General features: G+C 38.6%; 2 protein-coding genes across 2 annotated transcripts in view; both read left to right on the top strand.

The window, feature by feature from the left end:
* Positions 1–12,975, top strand: part of grid2ipa (glutamate receptor, ionotropic, delta 2 (Grid2) interacting protein, a) — a 38,542-nt gene extending 25,567 nt beyond the window's left edge. Inside the window, exons 9-24 of the mRNA XM_053611662.1 lie at positions 1,159–1,446; positions 1,771–1,922; positions 2,012–2,152; positions 2,409–2,515; positions 2,738–2,906; positions 3,021–3,388; positions 3,629–5,254; positions 5,549–5,636; positions 7,897–7,986; positions 8,214–8,410; positions 8,541–8,696; positions 9,226–9,312; positions 9,531–9,660; positions 10,528–10,646; positions 11,871–12,035; positions 12,795–12,975. Of these exons, the coding sequence (XP_053467637.1) occupies positions 1,159–1,446; positions 1,771–1,922; positions 2,012–2,152; positions 2,409–2,515; positions 2,738–2,906; positions 3,021–3,388; positions 3,629–5,254; positions 5,549–5,636; positions 7,897–7,986; positions 8,214–8,410; positions 8,541–8,696; positions 9,226–9,312; positions 9,531–9,660; positions 10,528–10,646; positions 11,871–12,035; positions 12,795–12,878 (3,967 nt within the window). The 3' untranslated portion in view covers positions 12,879–12,975. The remainder of the gene's footprint in view (positions 1–1,158; positions 1,447–1,770; positions 1,923–2,011; positions 2,153–2,408; positions 2,516–2,737; positions 2,907–3,020; positions 3,389–3,628; positions 5,255–5,548; positions 5,637–7,896; positions 7,987–8,213; positions 8,411–8,540; positions 8,697–9,225; positions 9,313–9,530; positions 9,661–10,527; positions 10,647–11,870; positions 12,036–12,794) is intronic.
* A 306-nt stretch (positions 12,976–13,281) lies between these two features.
* On the top strand, positions 13,282–27,432 carry slc5a11 (solute carrier family 5 member 11). Its single transcript, XM_053611611.1, has 16 exons — positions 13,282–14,656; positions 15,148–15,303; positions 18,983–19,054; positions 19,159–19,263; positions 19,370–19,429; positions 19,517–19,621; positions 21,618–21,723; positions 21,890–21,970; positions 22,180–22,385; positions 23,728–23,863; positions 23,986–24,093; positions 24,187–24,337; positions 25,030–25,198; positions 26,263–26,478; positions 26,627–26,738; positions 27,045–27,432. The coding sequence occupies exons 2-16, from the start codon at positions 15,169–15,171 to the stop codon at positions 27,317–27,319; spliced, it is 2,037 nt and encodes a 678-aa protein (XP_053467586.1). The 5' UTR covers positions 13,282–14,656; positions 15,148–15,168; the 3' UTR covers positions 27,320–27,432.
* The last annotated feature ends 11 nt before the right edge of the window (positions 27,433–27,443 follow it).

Genomic DNA, 27,443 nt, shown 5'->3' with positions numbered 1-27,443 from the left:
GGAGAATGGCAAAAGATGTTGGTTGTTCCCAGTCAGCTGTGTCTAAAATTTGGTGCAAGTATAAACAAAATGGGAAGGTTATAATAGGAAAACACAACTGTTGACCAAGGAAGACATCAAAGCATCAGGATAGAAAACAATATACCTTGAAAAAGAAAATGTACAATATAACAAATGGAAAAACAAAAAGGGCAGAAACAGGAGTCAGTGTTTGTGACAGAACTGTAGGAAATCATCTGAATGAAATGGATTTATGTATAGAAAAGCCAAATGAAAACCAGCACTAACACCTAAACAGATGAAAGCAAGGTGACAGTGGGCTAAAGAGAAACAATCATGGAGTGTGGATGAATGGATGAAAGTGATATTCAGTGATGAATCCCGAATCTGCACTGGCCAAGAAGATGATGCTGCAACTTTTGTCCGGTGCTGTTCTAATGAAACATATAAAGATGACCACACGAAAAAAACGATCAGATTTCCCCACTTACTTATGATATGTGGTTGCACGTCAGGTAAAAGACCAGAGGAGACCTCAGCAGTCAATGCACAGGGGTACACTGTAATTTTGGACACTTTTCTTGTTCCATCAATAGAAAATAGGTTTAGTTGTGATAAAATAGTTTTTTTTCCTCAACATTGAGTGATTCCATAACTATTTCCTCTGCATGATCTGGAAAAAAACGCCATTAATTAAAGCAGTTTAAATTAATTATTTTTTTTCACCAAACCAGAATGTTCAGCTATTAGACAAAAATTGTTTTGTGTCATATCTGTGATTAGTTTATTTGCTACGAAATAAAAAATCAGAGTGAGCATCCTCTCAGTGTGGTGATTCCATAATTTTTGCCAGAGGTTGTATTACGAATGAATGCCTTTTATTGTCACTATACACATGTACAATGAAATTAAGACAATTTCTTAAGACAATTTCTTCAGGCAACCATGCATGTAAAAGTTTTTATTACTTGTCATGTAATGTATGTTGACTCATGTCCATGTTATGATTCTAAACTGGAGTTTTAGGAATTACACCCTTCTCTGTCTAATCTTAAAACTTTTGACTAACTACTGCTAAGCACAGGCAAAATTATTACTGGAGGATGAAGGAGGTATAAAATTTGGGAAATAATTCAGCAAACATATATGTTGTTTTAGGAACTGCGCCCATGAGAAAGTGGTGGCAATGCTGCAAGGCAGTGGAGCTATGCCTTCGCTAGTGGTAGAGGATGGCCCTCCAGCCTTCATGCTGGCCGAGCCTGAGACTATGGAGGCATCTCCACGCTCACGTTCTCCTGTGCTTAGCTCCCTACAGTGGGTGGCCGAAATTCTGCCACCCAGCATCCGCGTGCAGGGCCGCACTTTCAGTCAGCAGCTGGAGCACCTACTCACCTTGCAAGAGAGATACACCATCTGCAAATCCCTCGAGGCCTTCTTCCAGCACAGGTGAGTGGAGTGCTTCTCAGTTCTCCATACAATAACCTGTTGGTATGCAATTGTAAAAGGAGACATCCTGTGTTCCTGTTGAGTTCCAGAAGTTAACCGATCTGGTTTGGGTTTCTAGATTTTTGGGGGAAGCTGGAGTCCACTATTTGCAATTATATTAAAATAAACATTGTTTCTACAATGGCCTCAAATGACCTTACATGTCTTTGAGTTCACAAACTATGAGTGTGGTAATATCAAAAAAGGGGTTGTTATTGCCTCTAAGTATCATTTTTGTGACTTTGTACTTGAATATGTGAGCTTTTTTTTGCTTTTGCTTTGTAGGAACGTGGATACGCTGATCGTGGATGTGTTTCCAATCCTGGATACTCCAGCTAAGCAGGTGATCTGGCAGTTTATCTACCAGCTGCTGACCTACGAGGAGCAAGAACATTGTCAAAGCAAGATCTCACGGTTCCTTGGTTATAAAGTCACATGTGAGTAGTGTATATGTACATGGGAGTGTTTGTAATCATATACAGTATGCATTGTTTGTAATGTTTGTGTTTTGTGTGTTATAAATAAGTGCCTGTGGCAGAGCCAGAGCCACCAGCTCCAGAACCCCACCGGCGTAGTAGCTCTATGAAGGTGACAGGCACCACCTACCGGAGCAGTGTGAGAGGCCGTAGTTCAGATGATCTGGTCATTGGCACTCACCTGGGAATGGGTAAAACACTAAGCTCTCATAATATGTACCCATTCTACTAAATCAAACAGTGTAAATGCTATCTTCTTGTTCATTTTCCTCCCTTTTTCAAACTGTTTATATTTTATTTATTTTCACCATGTTGTTCATATAACTTAAAAGTATTAGTTATTACTGATAGTATAACTTACGTATATCTTAGTATTTGAATTTCAGTGAACTTGTCTTTTTGAAAATGTCAGGTTATATACGTTTGAATATTGCTGGTCTTTATCAGGGATCCGCACTGAGCCTGTTGAGTTGGCCTCTATGAGACTGGCTCCTGGTGAAAGACAGTCTGGAGATGGGACCTCTCTACCAGAGACACCCAATAACCTCACTAATGTGAGTAAAGAAATAGACGACTGTAGTTGTTTTAACTTTAATAAATGAAAAATTATCCAGTGGGTTATTACCCACGTTCAAAATAAAAACTAACATGGGTGTAGAATAGATATTAGACATGACCCTTTTTGAATGTCTAGTGTTGTGTAGCTTTCTAATATTTTGCATTGGTTATAATTCAGTTGCATTTGAATTTATCTGAAACTCCTTCTTGTTCTATAGCTATCTGCTGTATATGCTGAGCTGGAGAATGTGCATGTAGGCAAGAGGTCTAAATCCCTGAAGAGCCGCCCTCCTCCTGCCCCTGAAACAGTGATTGACATCTACCCTCACTCATCTAGCCAGTCTGTCAGAGCTAAATCTTCCTCTCCTTCTGTACGGGCTAGTTCAGGTACACAAAATTCAGCCCAAGAAACCCATTGGCGTTCTAGACAACCAGAATTATTATTAGTTGAAGCAATGGATGAATGCTTCAAAAATGATTCGAATTTCCATCATTTCACAGGCAGTCGTAAGGCAACATCAGTCCAGCCTCCCCCTCCTCCTCCCCCACCTCCCCAACCTATATGGACTGAGTCCTTGCCCAGTCCCCAGGGCCCGTCCTATCCCCATGAGCTTCCATCCCAGGGGAGTGCAGAGTCCAACCCCTACATTAGCCTGGACAGCCCGTCATTATCACCACCGTCCCCACCTGACTATCCACCAAGCCCCCCAGACTACTTACCCAGTCCTCCTATCCGGAAGAAGCGCTACACGTTTTCTCGTCCCCCCCGCAGTGCTGACACAGACCTGTTTATGGAGGCCCTCACGGAGCAGTTGGGTCAGCAGCTATCTGTTGATGACTTTTTGTCTCCAGAAAATGACTATGAGGAGGTATGTGATGATCTGAGGGAAGTATAGCACTCAGTCAGTTATTGTTTTACATTATGGTTGCTATGGTTGTTATTGTTGTTACATTATTGAATGGTTAAATTTACACCAGCACAGTTAAATTAGATTCAGTTAAGCTATGTAGGAGTTCATTTAACACGGGTAATTTTACTGTGCAAAGTACATAGTGGATAGTGGAAGAAACTTAAAGCTGTGTGCCAATGTGTTTGATGGTAACCCCAGGATGTGGTCCAGATGACCCTCCAAGATGAGGAGGATGAGGAAATAGAGGATGAAGATGAGGAGGAAGATGAAGGCCCTTATATCCCTCCTGAGCTCAGCAGTGCCAGTGAGATGCATAGTAGCAGTGAGGATGCAAGTTCTCTCACCTATTCATCCAGCTCTGAGCACATTCCACCTCCACCTCTCACCCCACCTCCCCCACCTCCTGTTCAATTTAATGATCCACCACCTCCTACCAACTTCACCTCTGATCAAGGAGCCCGACAATTAACTTTCCGCCGTCACCCAGGACCTCCACCTCCACCTCCTCCTAGGGCCAATCCTCCTCCAAAGCGACAGTCTATTAACAAGGTGCTTCCTACTCGGGAGGAATTGATGGCCCACCAGGTTCTCCAGGAAGCCCAGTCTCTACCAGTCCAGCCGACAACTGTACACTCCCAACACCCCCTACAGCAGATGCACCAGTCCCTGCCCCCATTGCCTTCTCCAGACCTATCTCCGTCTGCCATCCATAGCCATATAATGTACCAAATGCATCACCAAACTCAACAAAGTCAACAAGATCAACAGGTTTATCAGATTCATCAGAGTCACGAGGCTCAGCACAGCCATCAACTTCATCAGGCTCAACAGAGCCATCAAATGCATCAAAGCCACCAGACTCCTAATACCCATCAGACTCAACTCTCAAGCTCCATGGACAGGCTTGACAAAATTGACAGAATGGAACTGTCTGATAGACATATTTATGAGGTTTACCAGCCTCAACCAATGCATCCCGGTCGTCAGACTCCCCTTAGTCATCATCAAAGCCATCAAGCTCAGCTATCCAGCTCCATGGATAGGCTGGATAGATTGGAGAGGATTGAACACTTAGAACTGATGGAACGTTTAGAACGGATGGAACGTTTAGAAAGACTGGAATGGATGGAAAGGTCAGAGAGAGCTGAAAGGAGAGCTGAAATGCATCAGGCCCATGTGTCTCAAACGAACTCCCAGTCTATTCGCCAGACTCAACAGACTCCCCAACCTCAGTCAACTTATCCCAGTCAACACCAAATCCACCAGATCCATCAAGTCTATCCACAAACCCAACCTTCTTCACTTACCCACCAACCTCATCATGTTCATCAGATCGAGCACATCCATCAGACCCAGCTTGTGCCCTCTGCTCCTCAGTACCATGTCATCCACCAGCCCCACCAACCTCACCAATCCCAGATCCTTTCCACCTTCCAGCCCCTGCCTCAACATCAGCCAATATCACAACAGCAAACACAACAGCAGCAGCAGCAACAGCAGCAGCCACAGCAACACCAACATCAATCTCATCCAGTCCACCCTTCAACCCAAGCCAGACAGAGTCCTCATCCCATTCAGCACCAACGACATCAGCATCACCACGAAGCTCAGTCTCAATCACAGTCTCAACCTCAGCCCCAGCCTCAGACCCACCACCAAGAGGCATCTACCATGGAGCCTCCTCCACCTCCACCTTTGCCCCCTCCTTGTGTGCCCCCTCCTCTACCCCGTGCTTCACCACAAAAATCAGACTCCAGTCACATGAATGTGAAGAGGCTACGTTGGGAACAAGTTGAGAACTCTGAAGGAACAATCTGGGGACAGGTAAGTTGTTGAATCAGTTCTTATTATGTCTGAAGCTTCAGCCATAATGAATTGGTACCCAGCCTACCCAATTGACATTACCAATATTCTATGTTCTGCATTGAGTAACTTCAAATGGGCACCTTTTTGGAAATAGTGAACTTTTTTTGAGACACCTATATTCATGTAACATGCATAACACTGGCAAAAAACCTATAATGAAGTCTACCGTGATTAAATGAATTTAGACAAGTTAGAACTAAACTCCACTATGGGCTTGAATGTGTTAGCAGAGGTGTGCTTTCTTTACTGCAGTTGGGAGAAGACTCTGATTATGACAAGCTCAGTGACATGGTGAAATATTTGGACTTGGAATTGCATTTTGGTACACAGAAGAATCTGAGTGAGTAAAGTGTGTGTCTGTGTGTGTCTGTGTGTGTGTGTGTGCTATTTCTACTTTATACTACTTGTAATTACCAACCTCCAACCAATAAAACCCAAAGAAAACACCCTCACATTGCACTGTTCACAGTGTGAGTGGCCATGTTGATTTGACGTCACTCCAAAAATGGGAAGGAACTGGTAGTTGAGAAGACTGCCCCAAGATGACAAGTAGAAATTGCATGATGAGGGGGCATTTTTAGTGGCTTTTACTGGTTGTTGGCAGGGAATTACAAGTTGCAACTAGAGATGCACCAGTGTATCGGCCAATAATCGGTATCGGCCGATAAACGCAATTTTTCACGCCATCGGCCGATAATTTAAAAATATCCGATGATTGGGGCCGATTATAACCTGTCAATCAACAGAGGGCGGGAAAACACATCAATTTCGTGCTGTGTGTAAAGAAGATGTCTCTTGTGTGGAATGACGACAAAACTGCAGTTTGTAATCTCTGCACTGCTAAAATTTTACACCGGACGCTGCAGAAGTGAAGCAGGAGTTTCGGCGTCGAGTCAATTTTTTTTTTTTTGCCACACTGGTCGCACTGAAATACAGCGCCAGTACACCATTGAAAGATTTCAATGAAGATGAGTTAATAAAAAAGTATATATTGCACAAAAAATATATTTGTAGAGTAGTGTATTTCATATCCATTTAATGTTATTATATAACATTATAATATAATAATTAGCACATTCGCCTCACACCACCATGGTCGGGGGTTCGATTCCCACCGTGGCCCTGTGTGTGCGGAGTTTGCATGTTCTCCCCGTGCTGCGGGGTTTCCTCCGGGTACTCCGGTTTCCTCCCCAAGTCCAAAGACATGCATGGTTGGTTGATTGGCATGTCTAAAGTGTCCGTAGTGTATGAATGGGTGTGTGAATGTGTATGTGATTGTGCCCCATGCTCCCTGGGATAGGCTCCAGGTTCCCCGTGACCCTGAAAAGGATAAGCGGTATGGAAGATGTATGGATGGATGGAATACATAAAAAAGTTTATATTATATATTACCAGTTTGATGTCAGTGATGAAGTAGAAATGCTTTTGTTTGTGGTGAGTGAATGTGAAGCCTAACAGGAGGTTTTTTAGAATTCAGTCAATTAATTCTGTTAATATGAATTAATAACATTCAATAAGTTAAGAAATCTTACTTCAATCTTTAGAATTGAGTTAATGAATTAATGTTAATTTGAGTAATGTGTTTTCTGTTTATGAGACCAGTTACTGTGAAACAACTTGTTGAAATGGAGAGAATAAAGTTTTTATTTGCATTTCTTTCAGAGTTGTGGAATTTATTATTATTAATTTAAAAGAAGGTATAAAAGGCAGAAACACCAAACTTTCAGTATCGGTAGCAGCCTATATCACGATGAATAATCGGCTATCGGTTGAGAAATTTAGTATCGGTGCATCTCTAGTTGCAACTTCACCGCAAATGCAGCATATGTTTTCTTTCCCTGTGAAATCAACACAACATGCCTGCGCACAGCATTAGAAGTAAATAAAGTAGCACTTTTTAGCTTTAAATGAGTTATGCTGTATATAATGCAGGTATTCGCTTTAGATGAATCAACATACAGACATATTCTCTTGATAAATGTAAACCATTGACCATACAGTTAACTGTTTGAGGAGGAAAATATGGCATCACTTATCACAGATAGCTGGCTATCTTGTTGCTAACAAAAGATGAGGTGTCCATGTTTTTTTTTTTTCCACTTCCCTTGGTGAATGTGCTGGGATTGGAAATTACATAATTCCAACTGGCAAATTACCACTTCCCACAAGGTGAGTCAAACGCAGCATAATGAGTTCAATGGAAGACACATTCGCTATATAGTACATCTTTATGCCGCTTTGAAAACCTATGGTTTATGTAACTATGGATCAGTTACATCTTGGTGAGATGGTTTTTATCCTGATTTTATTTTCTTATTATTAAGTCAGAAATTAGAGTCAAACTCAAATTAGAGTTTCAGATCTTTTTTTGTTGTTGTCTTTTTTCATACATCATTTTAAGAGTAACCAATTGATATTTGGATCTATTTTCCATTTAGAAGTAATGTTTATGTTTTCAACTTTTGGGCACACCACTCATCTAACTGTATGTCAGTCTACCAATGCATCTATGCATTCAACAACCGTCCACCCATCTGTCTATCTCCATCCACCTTTATTTCACATGGAGAATACACTCTCATTCTTTGATTTTGTGTCAGTCTCTATTCCAGAACCTGCACCTCAGCCTGAGACATTCAAAAAGAAAGACGTGATTGAGATTCTTTCCCATAAGAAAGCCTACAATGCATGTGAGTAGAAAAGGAAAAGCTAAAATTGTCTTCATGTTAGATATCCTGTGTCAGACTGTACTTGATGTTCTCAATCATGTTTTGCTGGTCTGTTAAGCTCTGCTGGTCTGTCTGCTGTTCTTTGTAAGGCTTCTTTTACCTTGTACTAGTGTGTAGATTTCTGTATTTCTGTCTTAGTCTTTGTTGTGCTATGCTGTGACAAACTCTCTGTTCCACCTTCCATTTAGCCATCCTGATTGCCCATCTGAAGCTGTCTCCAGGTGAGCTGCGTCAGGTGCTAATGACGATGGTGACCGATCGCCTGGAGGCAGCACACATCAAGCAGTTGTTATTGTATGCGCCAGATGATGACGAGGTCAAACGATACGAGCAATACGCTGACAACCCTAACAAGCTCAGTGAGCCAGATCAGTTTGTCTTACAGGTAATAATGCAAATAAATAAATCTAAAACCTCAGTTGGCTATTCTTTGGGGAGAAAAGCTGTTATACATGTATCAATTTTTAGGGTAGTGATAAAGTTATGCATATGTGTTTGTGTGCATTTATGTCCAGATGCTGTCTGTGCCTGAGTATAAGACCCGTCTGAAGAGTCTGCATTTTAAAAGCTCGCTGCAGGAGAAAACTGAGGAGATGAGAGCAGGATACGAATGCATCTACAAGGCCTCACTAGAGCTTAAAAACAGCAAAAAACTAGCAAAGATTCTGGAGGTACATCTTTTCATTTAGTCAACACTAGTGAGAACCGCAAAATATTAGTTCTCCAAACCACAATTTTCACGTTTCTGGTTGAAAGCTGGTTGACAAATCTCCACATCAGAACTCAGAAATCATTATCATGGCCTGTAGTTTTATACTGTGATATCACTGTGAAATTATTATCATGGCATATAGTTTTATACTATGATATCACTGTGAAATCATTATCATGGCATATAGTTTTATATTGTGATATCACTGTGAAATCATTATCATGGCATATAGTTTTATACTGTAATATCACTGTGAAATCATTATCATGGCATATAGTTTTATACTGTGATATCACTGTGAAATCATTATCATGGCATATGGTTTTATACTGTGATATCACTGTGAAATCATTATCATGGCATATAGTTTTATACTGTGATATCACTGTGAAATCATTATCATGGCATATAGTTTCATACTGTGATACAGTGTTGCTGTGTTTTTTCATCACTCTGAGACTATTGTCTTTCTCTTTGTCGTTTTTCAGTTTGTCCTTGCAATGGGGAATTACTTAAACAATGGCCAGCCCAAGGGAAGTAAGACCACTGGCTTTAAGATCAATTTCCTTACTGAAGTAAGTGGCTTTCATAGCTGGGTATAGTTATTGATGGTCTTTACAATGATTTTAGGTAGGTTTGGATTACAGGCTTGTTTTTGGAATTAAAGATTTAGTGACACAGTCTGAGAACTGAAATTCACAGTGAAATAGCTCAATATTACTGCTTGATGTTTTACTGTGTTAAAGTCTTTTCCTGTACCTCAAACACATGTGGATATATCCCTTTTTTGTAGCTTGGTACCACCAAAACCGTAGATGGAAAATCCACTTTTCTGCATATCCTGGCTAAATCATTGTGCCAACATTTTCCTGAGGTACTGGACTTTGCCAAAGAACTCACGACTGTACCACTGGCAGCCAAAGGTAAGCAATAAATCTCAGAAATGATTGTAGTCTAGTTTCCAAGACTTTTAAGAAGATTGGGTAATTCCTGAATTTAAAATGTAGTACCAAACTATATGTTGACCTATTGTGGAACTATATTGCAAAACATTTGTAAATATATTTAAGGAGTTTGACAGTTCTAGCAGATCTAGAGACCCACTGCCTCGCAAACATTCATGTTTTCCTTGTTTTTTTAGTTGTATCAAATTTAAATTAAATATAAACTTTTAATTTTAATATGATACCTAAATATTATTATACCACAGTGCAGGAGAATTCTTGATTATGGTTCAGAAGATGTTGACTGAATTTCTATAACAAGTCTGGCAGTAGTGCCAGTAGCAAATCACAGGGTTTATATTAATGCACTCCTTCTAATACACTATTTCTATAATAGCAACTTACACAGGGGCTTGCAGGGTGGACACTCCACATTAACAGATTAAAAAACATGTAATTATTGAGAGGGTTAACTTTTCTGTGAGGAGAATTTCTTTGACATTTTTGGAAGGAGTATCCAGTGTCAGAACTTTTTAACAGTCAGAGGCAAGGGACTATGCAGTTGTACTGAATATCAGCGGACCTTTGGCACTCGCACCTATGGCCGAATCACTCCTGCTCTTGCGTGCAATGCTGCTCGTGCGAAATCAGAAATGACATTCTAGTGTACTACCTAGATTCTACAATCCAGTTAAATCAAACCATATCAATCCTATGAACCATAATTGTTTGGATAAAAACTCCCTCTTTATACTGATGTTGCAAGAAAGTAGAAAATTTAGACTTCATGATGCAAAAATGATGCCTAAGGGGACTTGTTTTCTTCTCATTTTTGTTCGACTGTAGTGAATCAGAGGAACATCACCTCAGATATGAACGATCTGTACACCACCATCCAAGACATCCGCTCAGCCTGCCAAAAGATGCCAGCCACAGCTGAGGACCGCTTTGCTGTTGTTATGAGTGTATCCTTCCAATCCCTGTAAGAGGAACACTTAAGGGAATCCAAATGGCTGTCATATATACAGCAGCTGTCATGCTGTGTGGGTGTATGGGGAAATTGGAAACTCACATTTTTCCTGACCTCAGAACCTGACTGTTTTTTACGTTTCCATATGAGCTACTGGCAGGAGAAAGAACAACAGTGCACTTTGATTGTAATCTGTTTTGGTAACAAATACTTATCAGTTATGAGTAGGTGAATTTACATTTACAAACTGGTATTTTGTTTTGAGAGAGATATTAACTGTTTAGTAATGAATGGAATAAGTTTATTTCAAGAGTTAGTGGAATCCCCTGGTGATGCCTACACACTCTTCTCAGCCAAGATGAGCAAACTCTTCTGCTTACTGATTAAGAACACTCACTTGTTGTTTTTGTATTTTGTTTCCTGTATAAATGTCATTCAGTTTGTAACTCACACTGCTATACATAACTATATAATAGAATATAAGAACAAAATGAGGAAATCTGCTCCAGCTTAGTCATTTCAAAGCAACAAAATCCTTTGCCAAATTGACAAGAAGAGGGGAATCCAACATACTAGATGAAAAAGTGACGTAAAATCTTATGTTACAATCACACCAGTATGGATTGAAATGCTCTTAATAATGGAATTGAATATGCTCTTGACACAATGTGTGACTTGATGCATCTGGTTTGAATTGGCCATAACACACACACGCTCAAAGTTGGAATTGCATGGAAATATGGCCAAACTTCATGAGGCCAGTAATGAACATGTGATCTGTCACATCACAATCACATGGTTTTACTGTAGATTTGAGGCTATTCTTATATTTGGTATCATTCTGCTTTTTTTTTCCTTTTCATTGAGTTGAGTATATTTTCAAAAGATCCACACCACTCACTCAAGTTAGATGTGTACATTACAGTAAGGCCAGCATTAGCCACCCTCTGTTGAACTAACATAACAGAGACTTTGGGGAAATTCACTAAAAGCAGCTGTAGAAGATGCTGTAGATTTTGTATTTGTCCATGTATTTTTGTTTATTTGGTATATTATGACAAAAAATGGTCATGAATTATAGTTGACTATTGTTTTCCTAGCAGTGTCAGAAATGCATAATGTTCCTCTGTATATGATGAATATTTGTCATTGGGTGCTAGAGTGTATAGGTTGAAGAGAAAAATGGGTGTGTATTGCCTTAACTGTGTCGTGTGTGTAGGGTTTTCTGGAGAACAGCCACCCTGCTGTTCAGTCTCTGGAGTCTCTACAGCAGAGAGCTATGGAGGAATTCTGTAAGGTGGCCTCCTTCTTCGGCGAGGACGGCAAGGTCACCACCACCGAGGCTTTCTTTGGCATCTTTGCTGAATTCACTTCAAAGTTTGATGTGAGTTGGCTAGCCTGTACAGAATTTTTCATTCGTAGTGAAGTTTTGTCCACGTCCAAATTTTGTGGGATATCGGTGCCATAAGGGCTGGTTTACAAATTCCATAAAATTCTGATCCCCTGAGATTTTCACACACAACAGTCTCTAGAGTTTACACAAAAAAACCCCCCAAAAAACACTGAGTGAGCGACAGTTCACTGGGTGGAAACGCCTTGTTGGTAAGAAAGGTCAGAGGAAAATGGCTAGATTGGTTTGAGCTGCCACGAAGGATGCAGTAATTCAAATACTCACTCTTTACAAATGTGGTGAGAAGAAAAGTATCTCAGCATGCACAAAACATCAAATCTTGAGGTTGATGGGTTACAATAGCAGATGACCACATTGGGTTCCACTCCTGTCAGCCAAGAACAGGAATCTGAGGCTATCATAATGATAATGAGTCTTTATTGATCGCATATACATATGCGCAGTGAAATTCTTTTCTTTGCATACCCCAGCCATGAAACAACATGCCTGGAGCATCATGAGCACAGGCACTTCAAAACTGGACAGCTGAAGATTAGAAAACAAAATCACCTGGTCTTGTTCCAGTCTTCAACATTCCAGTTTGGGTGAGTCTGTGCCCACGATAGCCTCAGAATCTTGTTCTTGGCCGACAGGAGTGGAGCCTGATGTGGTCTTCTGCTGTTGTAGCACATCCACCTCAAGGTTTGATGTATTATGCACTCTGCGATGTTTTTATGCTTTTCTGTTTTATAGAGAGCCCTAATGGAGAATCAGGCCAGCGAGAATCCTCCACGCAGTCCACGCAGTCCTCGCATGGCGTCTCCCCTAGCATGGTGACGGGACACACAAGCACACATATGCACATACTGTATACACATTTATATGAAGTACACACATACTCATACACATTGTACATGCACTAAAAGACTTTGTTTCAACGTACTAACAAATACAGACATACCTGGAAAAACATAAGCTACATATGCTGTACATAAGTACATAAGCTCTTATAGTGACTTCACTTCACACATTTTTGAGCTACATAGGCTACATGGAGTTTTTGGAACATGTTCAAACTAAATGGGAAAAAAAAACTAAACACATGTCTTAAGTCAAAGGATTGTAGTAGCATTATACAGCGTGACTTTTAATGTACACAAACGTAAATATGGTACTGAATCAGCTGTGGAATGTGAACAGAACTGTGAATGAAATTCTACACAAATGAAATACCTGGTGTTGTTTTGAATATAAATGTGCTTAAATGTTAATCCATGAGGGCTTTGTTTAACAGATTACCATTGATTCTTCTACTGTAGAATGTATTTACATAGACCTTGGACACTTTGGATATAACATAATATATTTCTTATAGAGATATATGACTGATTTATGAATATTCTAATTAATGTTTTAACTAATAAAGTGATTCCTTATATAGTAGGGTGCAATATCACATGCGATATATGAAATAAACAGATATTTTAAGAGTTATTGTAAGAGTTTCTATAGGTAGTTTTTATTGTAGTATGACAGATCAGATGTAATTATGAGAGAATTAGGTAAGTTGTCTTCTGTACTCTTTTTTGTGGTCATCCATAATGAATGTAAGCATATGCAGGCTTTCAATTTTTTGTGTTTGGTATTTGCTTTATCATATGCTGAATGTAAAATAGAACAGAAGTTATTTGTTTATTTGTTTGTTTGTCTGTTTTTTTTATGAGAAAATTAACAGGAAATGTATCTTCATCATTTTTCTTTATTTTAATTTTAGTTTTTTAATTTGTGATTTTTAATGTGTAATATATGTTGTGTATTCAATCAATGGATTTATGTTCTTTCTTTTCTTTCATGTGGTTAGAATTATTATTATTGTTTGTGTATATTATGAGTTTCTTATCAGTTTACACACAATTTTAATAGGCCTGGGAGGTTGCAATAATTACTAAAGGTAATATGATGAAAGTGAATAATGGAATTGATCAACACTGTTGTGATATATTTATTTAAAAAAAACATATTTGTTTCTCAAAGGGAAAACTTTTGAATTTTAGTAATTATTTCAGGAATTATATTATTATTATTATAGTAGTAAAGTCATAACATGCATATTACTGTAATGCAAAAAAAAAAAGGATTCTTAATTTGGTTAGTCAACTGATATCTGTGTATGATATTAGTTTAATGACTTTTTCATTGGGTTTCTAAATTCAGGCCTTGTAGACATGTTTGAACTGAGAATTTTCCTGAATAAGGTGCATTGTTGCCTAATAGCTGCGCTGCAATACTGACGATTTTCAATGTCTGTATTTTTAAATTTGGATTAGTTGTCAGAACATCAGTTCCAATATTTAAGTCCATGTCTTGTCATCCTACCGTTTAATTGCTAGTGCACCATCATTCTGATACCTTTTTGGTAATAAAACCTCCTTACATTTTAACCAGCGTGTGTAGTCTTATATAAGGAGTGAAAGGAATCTGGAGTTTGATCCCTTGGTCATAGTGGAAGATTCTAGACACTAGTGACAATATTACAAACAGCTGAATGGTGAGAGATTCGGACTGTAGTGCTATGAAGCTGTAGCTCCATAATCCAAAAGGAAAACGCGTTCTCGGTGAGTGAATCTCTTCCTCTCCCTTCACTGCTTTTATGAAGGCCAGATGGTGTTGTTCATGACTTTTTCACACCTGACAAATGGGTGTGGGAGTGGTCTTTTATTGGTTGACATGATTCATCGTGAAATCTCTCTACTCAAACTGCGCTCTATTTTATTGCAATGACGTGTCATTGAAGGGGTGGTTAAAGGGCAGTTTGCGATAACTGACTGACAATATTGTAGATTTTGAACCTAGATGCCTTTTCTTGGTTGAATACATCTTATAATATAAAAAAATACTTGTTCCTATGATGTTTATTCTAATTTGCATTAAAAAAGCATCCTGTTTAATTTCGGGTGATTCTTGATGTTCAACTTTTAAATTAAGTTAATAATAATAATATAATCACGGATTGAGTGCTGTGAACATTGAGAATAACAATGCTTGCATGTGTATATACAGAGAGAACATGGGATAATTGTCTTATATTTTGCTGTTTTGACTGTAGTGGGAAATACACTTTGACCTCATGGCTAGTACTGTGATCCCCAATGTCTCCCCTACACCCATGGAAGGGGTTTCAAACCAACAAAACACTCTCTCTGCAGCTGATATAGCAGTGCTTGTTGTGTATTTCATATTGATCCTGGCAGTAGGACTATGGGTAGGTTTATTTAAAAGCACATTCATACATTAATGCAATGGATACAATTGTGTATGTCCTTTAAGGTGCTCTCATTATATATATATATATATATATATATATATATATATATATATATATATATATATATATATATATATATATATATTATATATTATAACTCATTATATATATTATTATATATTTCATTATTTTCATTTCTTAAGGATCATGTTCATATGACTGTGACATCCGTCCGTCATGATAAATGACAAACCTACATGCAACTTTGTAATGGATTATTCCAATACATGCTATCTTAAATAACACTTAAGTCCATTTTAATGGCAAGCGATAGATTTTTATGCTCAAGTAAGGCTGTATTATGTTAGATTGTCATGACAAAGTCAGGAGATGATAAAACATACAGCAGCTTACCAGGTGGCATTAACTGGAAACTTGAACAAAAGTGAGCACTCTGCAGTCTGTTGAACTCTATATTTGGAAACATTGATATGAAACCCTGCTGTATGACACTGTTACATAATGTAGGCTTTGACAGTGATGATTCATTAAATAAAAAAGGTTTAATGATTAATTAAATAAAAAGTTTTATAACAGTTTGAGTTGAAGTCCTCATATGATTTTTAGAACTATTTAAGACAAATGTCATGATGCCATAATAACAGAGTTATGTGCATTATGTAAAATGAGTTTAATTTATAGTAATTTTATTATAGTATATTAACACCATAATGAAATTAGAGTGAATTTGGTTATGATGTTTGGCATGTCACTTCATCACCATTATGTAACATACGGGTCATTCCAGCTCAAGTGGTCCAATAATTGCAAAGTTGGTTTCTCAACCATTTTTAGTTTTCCATTGTTTTGAGCAATTATCTCTTATGCATTAGCATTGCAAAATTATCAGGATTTTTGTTTTGTTTTTGTTGTTGTTGTTGTTGTTGTTGTTTTTAACTTGGTTTAACTAGAACGGCCATCTTTGTGTGATGGCACACAAAAATTTTGGTTATACAGCTGTTTATGGAAACCTCAATATCTCGGCTCAGGATGGTCCTAGCTCCCTGGAACATAAACTGATCTCTAGAGCACAGTACAATCTATATGTACAGTGGGGGAAATAAGTATTTAACATGTCAACATTTTTTTCAGTAAATATATTTCCAATGAGGTTATTCACATGAAATTTTCACCTATAAAGAATTCACAACATTAAAGTCCATAAATAAAGTTATGTTTAATAAAGTGGAATGACACAGGAAAAACGTATTGAACACGCTAACAAAAAGCAGTTCTCCAAGGCAAGGTAAGGTAAGAACCAGGTGAAATCTGTAAGTAGTTAGAAAGCAATTATACCTCCCACCTGTGCAAATTAATATCAGCTGGGTTAGTAAATTGATGGTCTATAAAAAAATGCTTTTTGTTACCAAAGTGTCACACAAGAAACATCTCATGATGGGTAAAAGCAAAGAGCTCTTCCAAGACCTTTGGAACCTTATTGCTGTGAAACATACAATCCAAAGCATAATACAACGATCCAAAGCATACAGCAAAGGAAATTCTCAATTGGCTTCAGAGAAAAACAATCAAGGTGTTAGAATGGCCCAGTCAATCAACTGACTTGAATGCAACTGAACAAGATTTAAAGACACTGTGTTTAGAAGAATGGGCCAAAATCACACCTGAATACTGCGGCCCATTAATTTCTTCATATAGGAAGTGTATTGAAGCTGTCATTACAAACAAAGGCTTCTGCACTAAGTATTAAATAAGTTTCAGTTAGCATGTTCAATACTTTTTCCTGTGTCATTCCTCTTAATTACACATAACTTTAATGTTTGGATTTCTTTATATTTGTGGATATCTTGAGTTAATACCAAAGTCTGGTGAAAATTTCATGTGAATAACCTCATTGGAAATATATTTACTGAAAACAATGTTGACGCATTCAATACTTATTTCCCGCACTGTACATATATAAACATTTAGCACATTCTTGTTCCTTAGATGCGTTGCTCAAGATTGCTCACAGTTCCATGTTTAGGGTCAGTTTATAATAGGAAAGATTTGAGTCTCAGTCTTAATTTTTTTTAGGGGGTACTTTGGTAAGTATAGTGTGCATGCAGAATATTTCAGGTTTGAGACATTTTTTATGGGGGTGAGAAAGTGCAAGTTTAAAAAAAAAAAAAATTGCCTAATTTTCGGGTTGAATATCTCTGGTGGGGGACCAGATACAAACCTGAAATTTTCACAGAAATAAGTCCTCTATAGTAGCATTCTGCTGTAAAAATTTTGAGTTTGAGATTAGAGGTAAACTCTGCAGGACAGTGTCCCGCATGGGCCAGATTTGAATCATCCTGATTTATCATGTTGTTACAGGTAATAGATTTTATTCAAAATATGGAAGCACCGTGTTCAGGTGGGTGTTGAAATGAACAATAAACAATGTTATAAACAAAGCTGTGGTGTTGTTTCTCCTGTGATAAGGCAGTAATTGAATATAGCTCAGAAGTCACTTACTGTTTTTATCACTGGTATTGAGGTTTCCCTGAACAGCTGTATAACCAAAATTTGTTTTGTTCCATGACACAAAGATGGCCGTCATAGTTAAACCAAATAAAATGAAAAGAAAATAAATGCATAAACTGGTGGTTTTGCAATGCCAATACATAGCGGTAATCACTCAAACAAAATTAGGAAAATTAAAAACAGTCGAGCAATCTGCATTGGAGCACTTCAGATTAAATGACCTATACCAGAAATCCACTGAGCTTCAATGTTATTTATGACATTAATGTAAAGTGTAAATACAACCTTTTAATCAACAGAACTACACTATTTGGCTCTATGGCAGCATCAAAACTAATGAATGTTTTTAGTGTTTATGACAGATGACGCTTACAGGAATAAGCCTTTATAAATGATTATACTTTATATATGTAGGTTTATTCAACATTCTGGCATATTGCACAGCAACGTATCAAACTCGAATGCTCTGTACAAGACATTCTGCACCAACGTATTTTAACCAAGCTAACCTCTACCAAAACACTATTTGAATGTGATTGATATGTAATAAATTACCTCTTTTGTAAACATATTGAGTGTAGCCCACTTCATGCATAATGTTTGTGCTTTTCACAACATATCAGTAGACTTATTGGGCTCATGAACCCTTCTCTTCTCTGTACACATGTTCAGACTTGTGGAAACACAAAACACAACATATTTTCAAAATGCAGAAAATCTCTGTATTCTCAATAGACTAAAGAATTTACAGAAGAAATTAGGCCTATTTCATGAACCTGGTAAGTCTAATGATATGTCATGGGTGGTAAAAGAGGTCAAATTATTTATTACATATTGATCTTATACAAATAGTGTAGTGGTAGAGGTGAAAATACATTGGTGCAGAATGTGGCATAGAGAGCATTTGAGTGAAAGTTTGAGCAATGTATCTTGGTGCCAGAATGTTGATATTAAATGTGTAGAAGGTGCTGCAGATAAGTTGCATGTGAACTTTTCTTCTGTGAGACTGGGTTGCTTAAGTAGTGTTACCCATTTTCTAATAATGCCTAAAAGATTCATTTTTGGTGTAGAGAAGGCTGTGTATTTCATGGCAATACTACAGCTATTGAAAATCACATTTGTAATCTAATGCTTTGCTGATTTCAAGTCTATGTGGAAAACCAAGAGAAGCACAGTGAGTGGATATTTCCTAGCAGGCAAAAACATGACCTGGTGGCCGGTGAGTTCTCACAATGAACATAATATCTGTACACAGTATGAGATTTAGAGATTTTTCTGGATGAAGGTAAATGAGTTAGTAGTGATCCTTTGGTGTTTTTGCAGGTGGGCACATCTTTGTTTGCTAGTAATGTGGGCAGCGGTCACTTCATTGGTCTGGCTGGATCAGCAGCTGCAAGTGGCATTGCCCCAATTGCATATGAGTGGAATGTAACGCTCTAATAGCCACATACAGACACGGTATCCTTTCTGTAAAATTGTAAGATATTCAACAAATGTTGGTATCATTAGACTCTTTCTTCATTTTTTCTGATAGGGTATGCTGGTGGTTCTGCTCCTAGCCTGGCTCTTCCTGCCCATCTACATAGCTTCTGGGGTGAGGGGGTGTATACATAGCAATACATCATTATTTACGTTTTATAAACATTACACTGTTCACAATTTTTTTTTAATGTTCTTGTAGGTGACAACTATGCCGGAATATCTTCAGAAGAGATTTGGAGGCAAAAGGATACAGATATTTATTGCTATTTTGTCATTATTTATTTACATCTTCACAAAAATATCGGTAATTGTGCCTTTGTACACTTTTGAAAAAATAATTATTCAGTATAAATGATTTATTACTGTATGTAGCCCTTTTTTATTCTAAACATTTGATTCAGCATAAATGGAAACTGCAAATTGCCATTGCTTACTGGCATGTATGTGTAGCATTATATACATGTAAATAAAACCAGCAGGCAGCAAGCACAATATTCCCAAGTGAGAAAACAGCCTCTGGTCTAACATTAAGCAGGGCTTCTGAATAATGAATGAGATGAACTTTGCAATGTTGTTTAACGGTGCAGTAACTACATTCTGGGATGTAGTGGTTACAGAGTGACCTATTGTAAGAAGCATTGTAATGATTTGTTTACTCCTTGACCTCACCTCCTATCCATGCCCATGTACACGAAGCCGTGCCTCCCAGAATCTATTTTGACCTGCAGAGGGTTGTTTTTTTCTCATTAGTTTGGTGGCTGGAAGCTAACTTTCCATCATGTCATTCATCTTGCACAGTTACAACAAAGCTATAAACACACAAAACACTAACACCCCAAGTAACATACTGATTTGTTGTTGCAGCCATTGATCCGAACAGTTTACCAGTTTATAATATTAACGATACAAGAGAAATGTATCAGTGTCCAGCTTTATAGTCCTCATGGTCAGCAGGTTTCTCCATTTTGGAAAAGCAGCCCCCATATTTACTCCTGTTTTATTTCATTCTACGTCATTACACCTTTTGCAGCATATTACATTTTTATCCATCATTATTAGTACCTGGCAACACTGCTATTTAGATTTTTTCCCCCAGAATTCTGTGATGTTTGCGTTTCTGCGCAGTAAAGATGTTGGTGGACTGAAGGGCTCTTGGGGCTGTGGTCTATAACATGACCAACAAGAGGGATGTAAAACATAGGCAAGGAGTCCAGGGTCCTGTTTTTCATACATCTGATAACAAATCCAAGATTAAATGATGTATGGCAGATTTCAGACAGGCTAATCAAATTCTTCAATTGTACCTGAAAACCTGATTAGTATAGCCAGTATGAGTTGTTTGCGATAGCTGTGCACTCCTCTTTTTGCATGGAATCAAACGATATATCAAGAAACCACGATCGATTGGTGAGTCAACAGTTTGCTAATGCAAATTTGATGGAACAATTGCACAATTTAGGTTAATGCGTTACTAAATTAGAGACATTAAATCATAATAGCTTTATTTAGGTTTGAATAGACCCATAAAAGCATTTAAATATATGTAACAGTCCTCCTACAATTACTCTGTGGATGGTGCAACCCAGTCTCACAGAGAAAAACATGTTTGCATGCAGTTTATCTGCTCACCTTCTATACGCTGATTATCAACATACAGTGCTAGTGCACCTAAGCTTTAAGCTGTTAGTTCAAATTTGAGTGCAAAAATGTTTTCTGTTTGAGAATTCCATCCATCCACTTTCTCTACCGCTTATCCTACACAGGGTCGGTGGGAGCCTGGAGCCTATTCAGGGGGACTTGGGGCACAAGGCAGGGGACACCCTGGATGGGGTGCCAACCCATTGCAGGGCACAATCACACACTCACTCACATACCCATTCACACAATGTAGAGATGACAATCAGCTCTCCATGAGGTAACTGGAGTAAACAGTAGAAACCCTCGAAGCACGGGTAGAACATGCAAGCTCTGTGGACACAGGGCGGTGACAAGAATCGAATCCCCAACCCTTGAATTAGTAATGACAACATATAAAGTAATATCTTCAGGATCATGTCAAATTAACTATAATCAAATACAGCTATTTCAGTGAATGAAGAATGAAGAAATAAGAATGGGCCTCTGCACGGGCCAGTGTTTTCTTGGGTGGACATTAGACAGTAGAGCATCATTTCAACAGAAGCGTTTCTCAAATTTTCCACAATAGTTGCAATAGTAAGAACAATAAAAAATATTAACCAGTGCACCTTTTTTAAAAAAGAGAATCGATTTTTCAAACTGTATGAATGGCATGTGTGCAGGTGGATATGTATGCTGGGGCTGTGTTCATTCAGCAGGCTCTGGGCTGGAATATTTACCTTGCTGTCATTGTTCTCCTCGTTATTACTGCTCTCTATACAGTAGCAGGTGAGTTTGTCTGTTTCTGATTAGTGCTCCAGTACAGGTACTGATCTCCAGATATCAAGCTTAATCAAACACACAACAGTCTCAGGAAGACACATATGACTTGTTTTATTATAATGATTATGACAATGGCTGCGGTGCACTCATATTTTGAAGAATGTCTTTTTAGGTGGCCTAGCAGCCGTCATCTACACTGATGCAGCTCAGACTGTCATCATGCTGATCGGGGCCCTGACACTTATGGGTTTCAGTATGTAGTTTCCTTTTCACCTATCTGCCAGCTATTAGATCTATGTTTGATTTCTGGACATTTGATGGACAAATAAACTACTATATTAAAAAAAAACCCTACTCTATAAAAAAAAAAATAATAATAACTACTGTAGCTAGAACATTCTGCTCCTTTAACTACTGTTTATTTATTTATTTTTTTTTGCTGTCACTCTTGCTTATGGGAAGGTTTTGTGGAGGTTGGGGGCTTGCAGGCCATTTTTGTTGGCTACAGCAATGCCATTCCTTCCATTAAAGTTCCAAACACCACCTGCGGGATCCCTCGCGAGGATGCCTTCCACATTTTCCGGGATCCTGTGACCTCTGACCTTCCCTGGCCTGGGGTGCTCCTGGGAATGACGGTCCCCTCCATATGGTACTGGTGTTCGGATCAGGTGAGGGAAGTAAATAAGTCGTGCAAATAGTGTGTTTATTGTTAATCCTGGAGGTTGGATAATTTTTTAGGAGCACATGTGTGTTATTTATCAGGCATTACACATAAATTTTATTAAATCAAGTCAAGCCAAATACACAGTGGAAATGAGAAAATAAGCAATACCATAAAGCAGCGGTCAATGAATAAATGAATAAATGTAAGTCAATAACATTGACTATCTTGTTACAGTGGTGCCTGTCAATGGGTGGGATATATTAGGCAGCAAGTGAACAGTCAGTTCATGAAGTTGATGTGTTGGAAGCAGTTAAAATGGGCAAGCATAAGGATCTGAGCAACTTTGACAAGGGCCAAGTTGTGATGGCTAGAGGACTGGGTCAGAGCATCTCCAAAACAGCAGGTCTTGTGGGGTGTTTCCGGAATGCAGTGGTTAGTACCTACCAAAAGTAGTCCAAGGAAGGACAAACGGTGAACTGGCGACAGGGTCATGGGCATGCAAGTCTCATTGATGCGCTTGGGGAGCAAACGCTAGCTCGTCTGGTTAAATCACACAGAAGTATATAGCACAAATTGCTGAAAAAGTTAATGCTGGCTATGATAGAAAGGAGCTAGAACACAGGGTGCATTGAAGCTTGCTGTGTATGGGGCTGCATAGCCACACCCCTGTCTACCAATATTAGGCAAGTGGCTTTAATGTTATGGCTGATTGGTGTATGTAAATTATTTAGCTAAAGGCAGCTCATCAGGAAAGGAAACCATTTCAGTGGAATTTCATATAAGCTGTATGTTTATTTTATTTATCCTCCTAATTGATCTGCTGACATTGCTTTATTAAAAAAAAGTTGACAGTAGAAACAATTGGTCAGATAAGTATGTGTTTATTCTCTGCTTCTTGTGTAAAACAGGTGTCTCAGCTGTTCAGGGCCATTGTTGCTAGTCAAACGTGTTAACATAAAGAAATACAATGAAACAAAACTATTTTAACTTAATGTCTTAATTATAGCCATGAACTAGTCACTAGTTAATAACAGTACTTTGTAGATGAAGAAGTCTATGTAGCTAGACTTGAAAGTTTAGTTACCCCTGAAATATATTTGCTTCTTCATTTAAGTTTCCATTAATGTTTCTTTTATGACGTTACAGTTAAATGTGGTATATATATATTCCAAAAAAGACTAATTTTGAGTTTTTGTTTGGAGTGCTGATTGAGTGCCTTTCTTTTACAATGAAATGTGTTGTCAGTATTGCTATGTGCTTTACAGTTTTTCATCTATGAATTTATCATCATCTTTTTTTCAAAGCCAAATTGAAGAGTTCCCTTCTCGCCTTACATGTGTGTGCAGGTTATAGTGCAGCGCTCGCTGGCTTCTAAGAACCTGTTGCATGCTAAAGGAGGCTCTTTGCTGGCTTCCTACCTTAAGGTCCTGCCCTTCTTCATGATGGTGCTGCCAGGCATGATCAGCCGAATCCTCTATCCAGGTCCTCATGCTAAAAGACATGTCTTTAGAGCCCATTTATAAAAACCCTTTTTATTTTCTTTCATTAAAAAAGCAAGAGTGTTCATGCGTGCATTTTGGTCCTTATTTGGTGTGGTTGTCTAGATGAGGTTGGCTGTGCAGATCCTAAAGTGTGTGAACAGGTTTGTGGGAATTCTGTGGGCTGCTCTGACATCGCCTACGCCAAACTGGTCATGGAACTCCTTCCTTCAGGTCTTTTACCCTTCTTTGGTTATGAATTAATCTTTCGTGTTGAGTTTCTTGCCATCAGGATGGTTGACAGACACATGAATGTGTTTTCCGTAGGTCTGCGGGGTCTGATGATGGCCGTAATGCTAGCTGCTCTCATGTCTTCCCTGACCTCCATTTTTAACAGCTCCAGCACTCTGTTCACCATGGACTTGTGGAGATATTTCCGCCGTGCTGCCTCAGAATGGGAACTCATGATCGTAGGCAGGTAGGACATGGCTTAATACACGTCACGCACATATAGCTGGACACTTTAAAGGTCTTTAGAGGAAAGGTCTTTAAAATTGTGAGGAAAACAGGGGGAAAGTTCATCGTTTCAGGTCATTTTGGTGTTGCTTTCCAGGCCAGATAAATATAAAGCGCTTTATCCTGGTCAGGGTCACGGTGGATCCAGAACCTAATCCAGAAATATTGGATGTGTGGTGGGAGTACATTCAGGATGGAACAACAGTCCATTACAGGCGACCATGCTCAGACACACACACACACACACACACACACACACACACACTCTCATTTATACCTAAGGACAATTCAACCAATCCACCTTCTGGCATGTACACAGGGTCATAGGTAGCATTTATGCTGGATCCCCAGTTTGCCCTTGCACCCAGTTTTCCCAGGTTTGGCTACAGAGCCACTGCAAGTCAGTATAAAGTGGCTTCTGAAGATGAATGAATGAATGAATGGAAATTTACCTAAACTTCCCTGAGTGTTATTTGACAAACTTGCTGGACGACTGTTTCTACTCCTGCTTACGAATGAGTTTTGAAGGATTATTATTATTATTATTATTATTATTTTTAACTTAAGCTTCCATCATTTATTCTCACTTGGTTGAGTGAAATAGTATGCTGTAGTGGATGCATACAGATCTTTTGTGTGTATGTGTGTGTTCAGAGTGTTTGTCCTGGTCTTGGTGGTGGTGTCTGTGCTATGGATCCCCCTGGTTCAGGCCAGTCAAGGTGGCCAGCTCTTTATCTACCTCCAGTCTATCAGCACCTACCTGCAGCCGCCTGTCTCTGTTGTATTCATGGCAGGCTGCTTCTGGAGAAGGACAAGCGAGAAGGTACTGTATGTGTGTGTGTGTACACGATCATTCATTTTTATTGTGCTATAATAGTCCTAATGAAGTAAAAACCCTGCAACATGAAAAAGAAAAGAATGCACTTTATCTAGGCCGTGTCTCAAAAAGAACTACACTGGCCATGACTATATCAGTAAGGCAGTCTATGAAGCCCATATTCAAAAAATTATTCAAACTTGGCAGTGATTCCATGTAAGCATGTTTATAAAATCTAAAAAAATGCCTCATAGAGCATTATTAATGTGCTATAAAAATTCTTTGATAGCTCATAATAATCATATTGTAATGCAGGTGTCACTATTCATTATAATGTCACGTGGTGTGATTACTGGTGTATAATTATTATAATTATTATTAAAATGGCAAAAAGTGAGCGCTTGAAGTGAAGTGAATTTGATAAATTATAACTCATAAGTAGTAAGATATTTATTTAATTTTCATAATGGAAAATACACTTCCAGATTAATTACAAAACACAGACACACTGACGTTTGAAAACTTATCTCAAAATAACAAAGGCACATATGAAATAACCACTCGTTACAGCTGTGGTGAGCAGAAAAGCATTTCAATTGTATAGTGGGCACAGACTGTTAAAAATTAGACTTGGATAAAGATTGGAAAAAGACCAGGTAATGTTTTTCCAATCTTCAGCGGTCCAGCTAAGGTGAACATTATACGTATAGTTCTAATGATTTGTGAAAATGGGCCTCATATCTTAGCTTATATATAGCCTTGTTATGACAGTATAACTGCTTTGACACTATATGACAATCTACATCAAATGTTGTAGTCACAGTCTGGTAGTTTACAGCCACCATAGTTTGCAGCAGCATTGATAATAAAGAAGGGATGATGAATGGAAAAAGCAAATGAACCAGTTGGAGTTTTAAGACACTCCTGCCTCGTTCTTTCTTTCTTTTTTTTTCGGACACAATGACTATATGGACGTGTTAAGTCTATATAGAACAAAACAGGACTGAGAACATGTGGGTAGTTTTCATTAATCTGTTGCATGTTTGTCTTTTACACCGTGTATGATTTAGGGGGCATTCTGGGGTTTGGTGCTGGGGCTGCTGGTTGGCATTACAAGGATGATTCTGGATTTCATCTACCCTGAACCACAGTGCTACGAGACAGACACCAGACCTGAAGTGATCAAATCCGTTCACTATCTGTATTTCTCAATCATCGTCTCGCTGCTCACACTTGCTGTGGTGGTGTGTGTCAGCCTGGCCACAGAGAAACCCACAGAAGAACAGGTCAAGAACAAGCAGCAATACTGTTAGATAATTAAAGGGGCACATTGTAAAGTGTCTTTAAACCAATAATAACCAGATGATAGCACAGTGATACCGAAGAAAAGCAGTGACGCATGAAACTTATGTTAACGTGTGCTGTATGTCACAGATAAGTCGGCTGACGTGGTTCACAAGGTTTGATCCTGTGAAGAGCAGTGAGGAAAATAAAGAAGCTGGAACACTTACTATCGATAATGGCTTACAGCATGACCAGGAGAAGAGTCCAGGAAATGTGGCCGAGCACACAAATGGTGTGTTTTCCTTTATTGAAAGTTACTCATTTTAGGTCATCTTAAACCTGGCTTTAGTAACGAGTCAGCACTAATGACAGTCCATCCAGTAGGGGGCATCAGAAAGTCACAAATTAAATTGAATCTTTTTGCCTTCTCAGAAAGTAGATTAAGTTTAGTTCAGGTCCAGGTGCCTCTTAATTTTCAAATGTAAATGCAGAGTGAAAATATACTGAGGTGTTAATAAGGTTAAAACTCATGGATCACAAAGGCTTGAAACTATTTAACTGTATCAAGAATTTGCTTCCATAATGGCTTTAAAAAAAAAACAAAAACAAAAAAACACTCTCTCATCAGACTCGAGTACACGCCATGCTGAGACATGCTCTAAGCTGAAGTCCACTCTGCTCTGGCTGTGTGGGATGGATCAGGATTCAGAACAGCCCTCTCCACCACCACCTGAGGCTGTCGTGTGCTCCCTCGAGGAAGAGCCCTGTCTGAGGCATGTGGTAAATGCCAACCTCATTGTCTGCCTGTCAGTGGCAGTGTTTCTGTTTGCCTTCTGGGCATGACAGGCCTTGAGTCTTAATATCTCAAGGTTAGGGACACTAGTAATTCTTGAAAGGTTGGTCAACATTTTATGTTTTTTAAGTTATCAAGTAATTAATCATGTAAAAATTTAAACATCTTCAACTC

This window comes from Ictalurus furcatus, chromosome 2 (genome assembly GCF_023375685.1).
Source record: "Ictalurus furcatus strain D&B chromosome 2, Billie_1.0, whole genome shotgun sequence".
In the NCBI taxonomy this organism is placed as follows: domain Eukaryota; kingdom Metazoa; phylum Chordata; class Actinopteri; order Siluriformes; family Ictaluridae; genus Ictalurus; species Ictalurus furcatus.
Note: the sequence above shows the minus strand (reverse complement) of the source record. Positions and strands in the feature narration are given on the sequence as shown.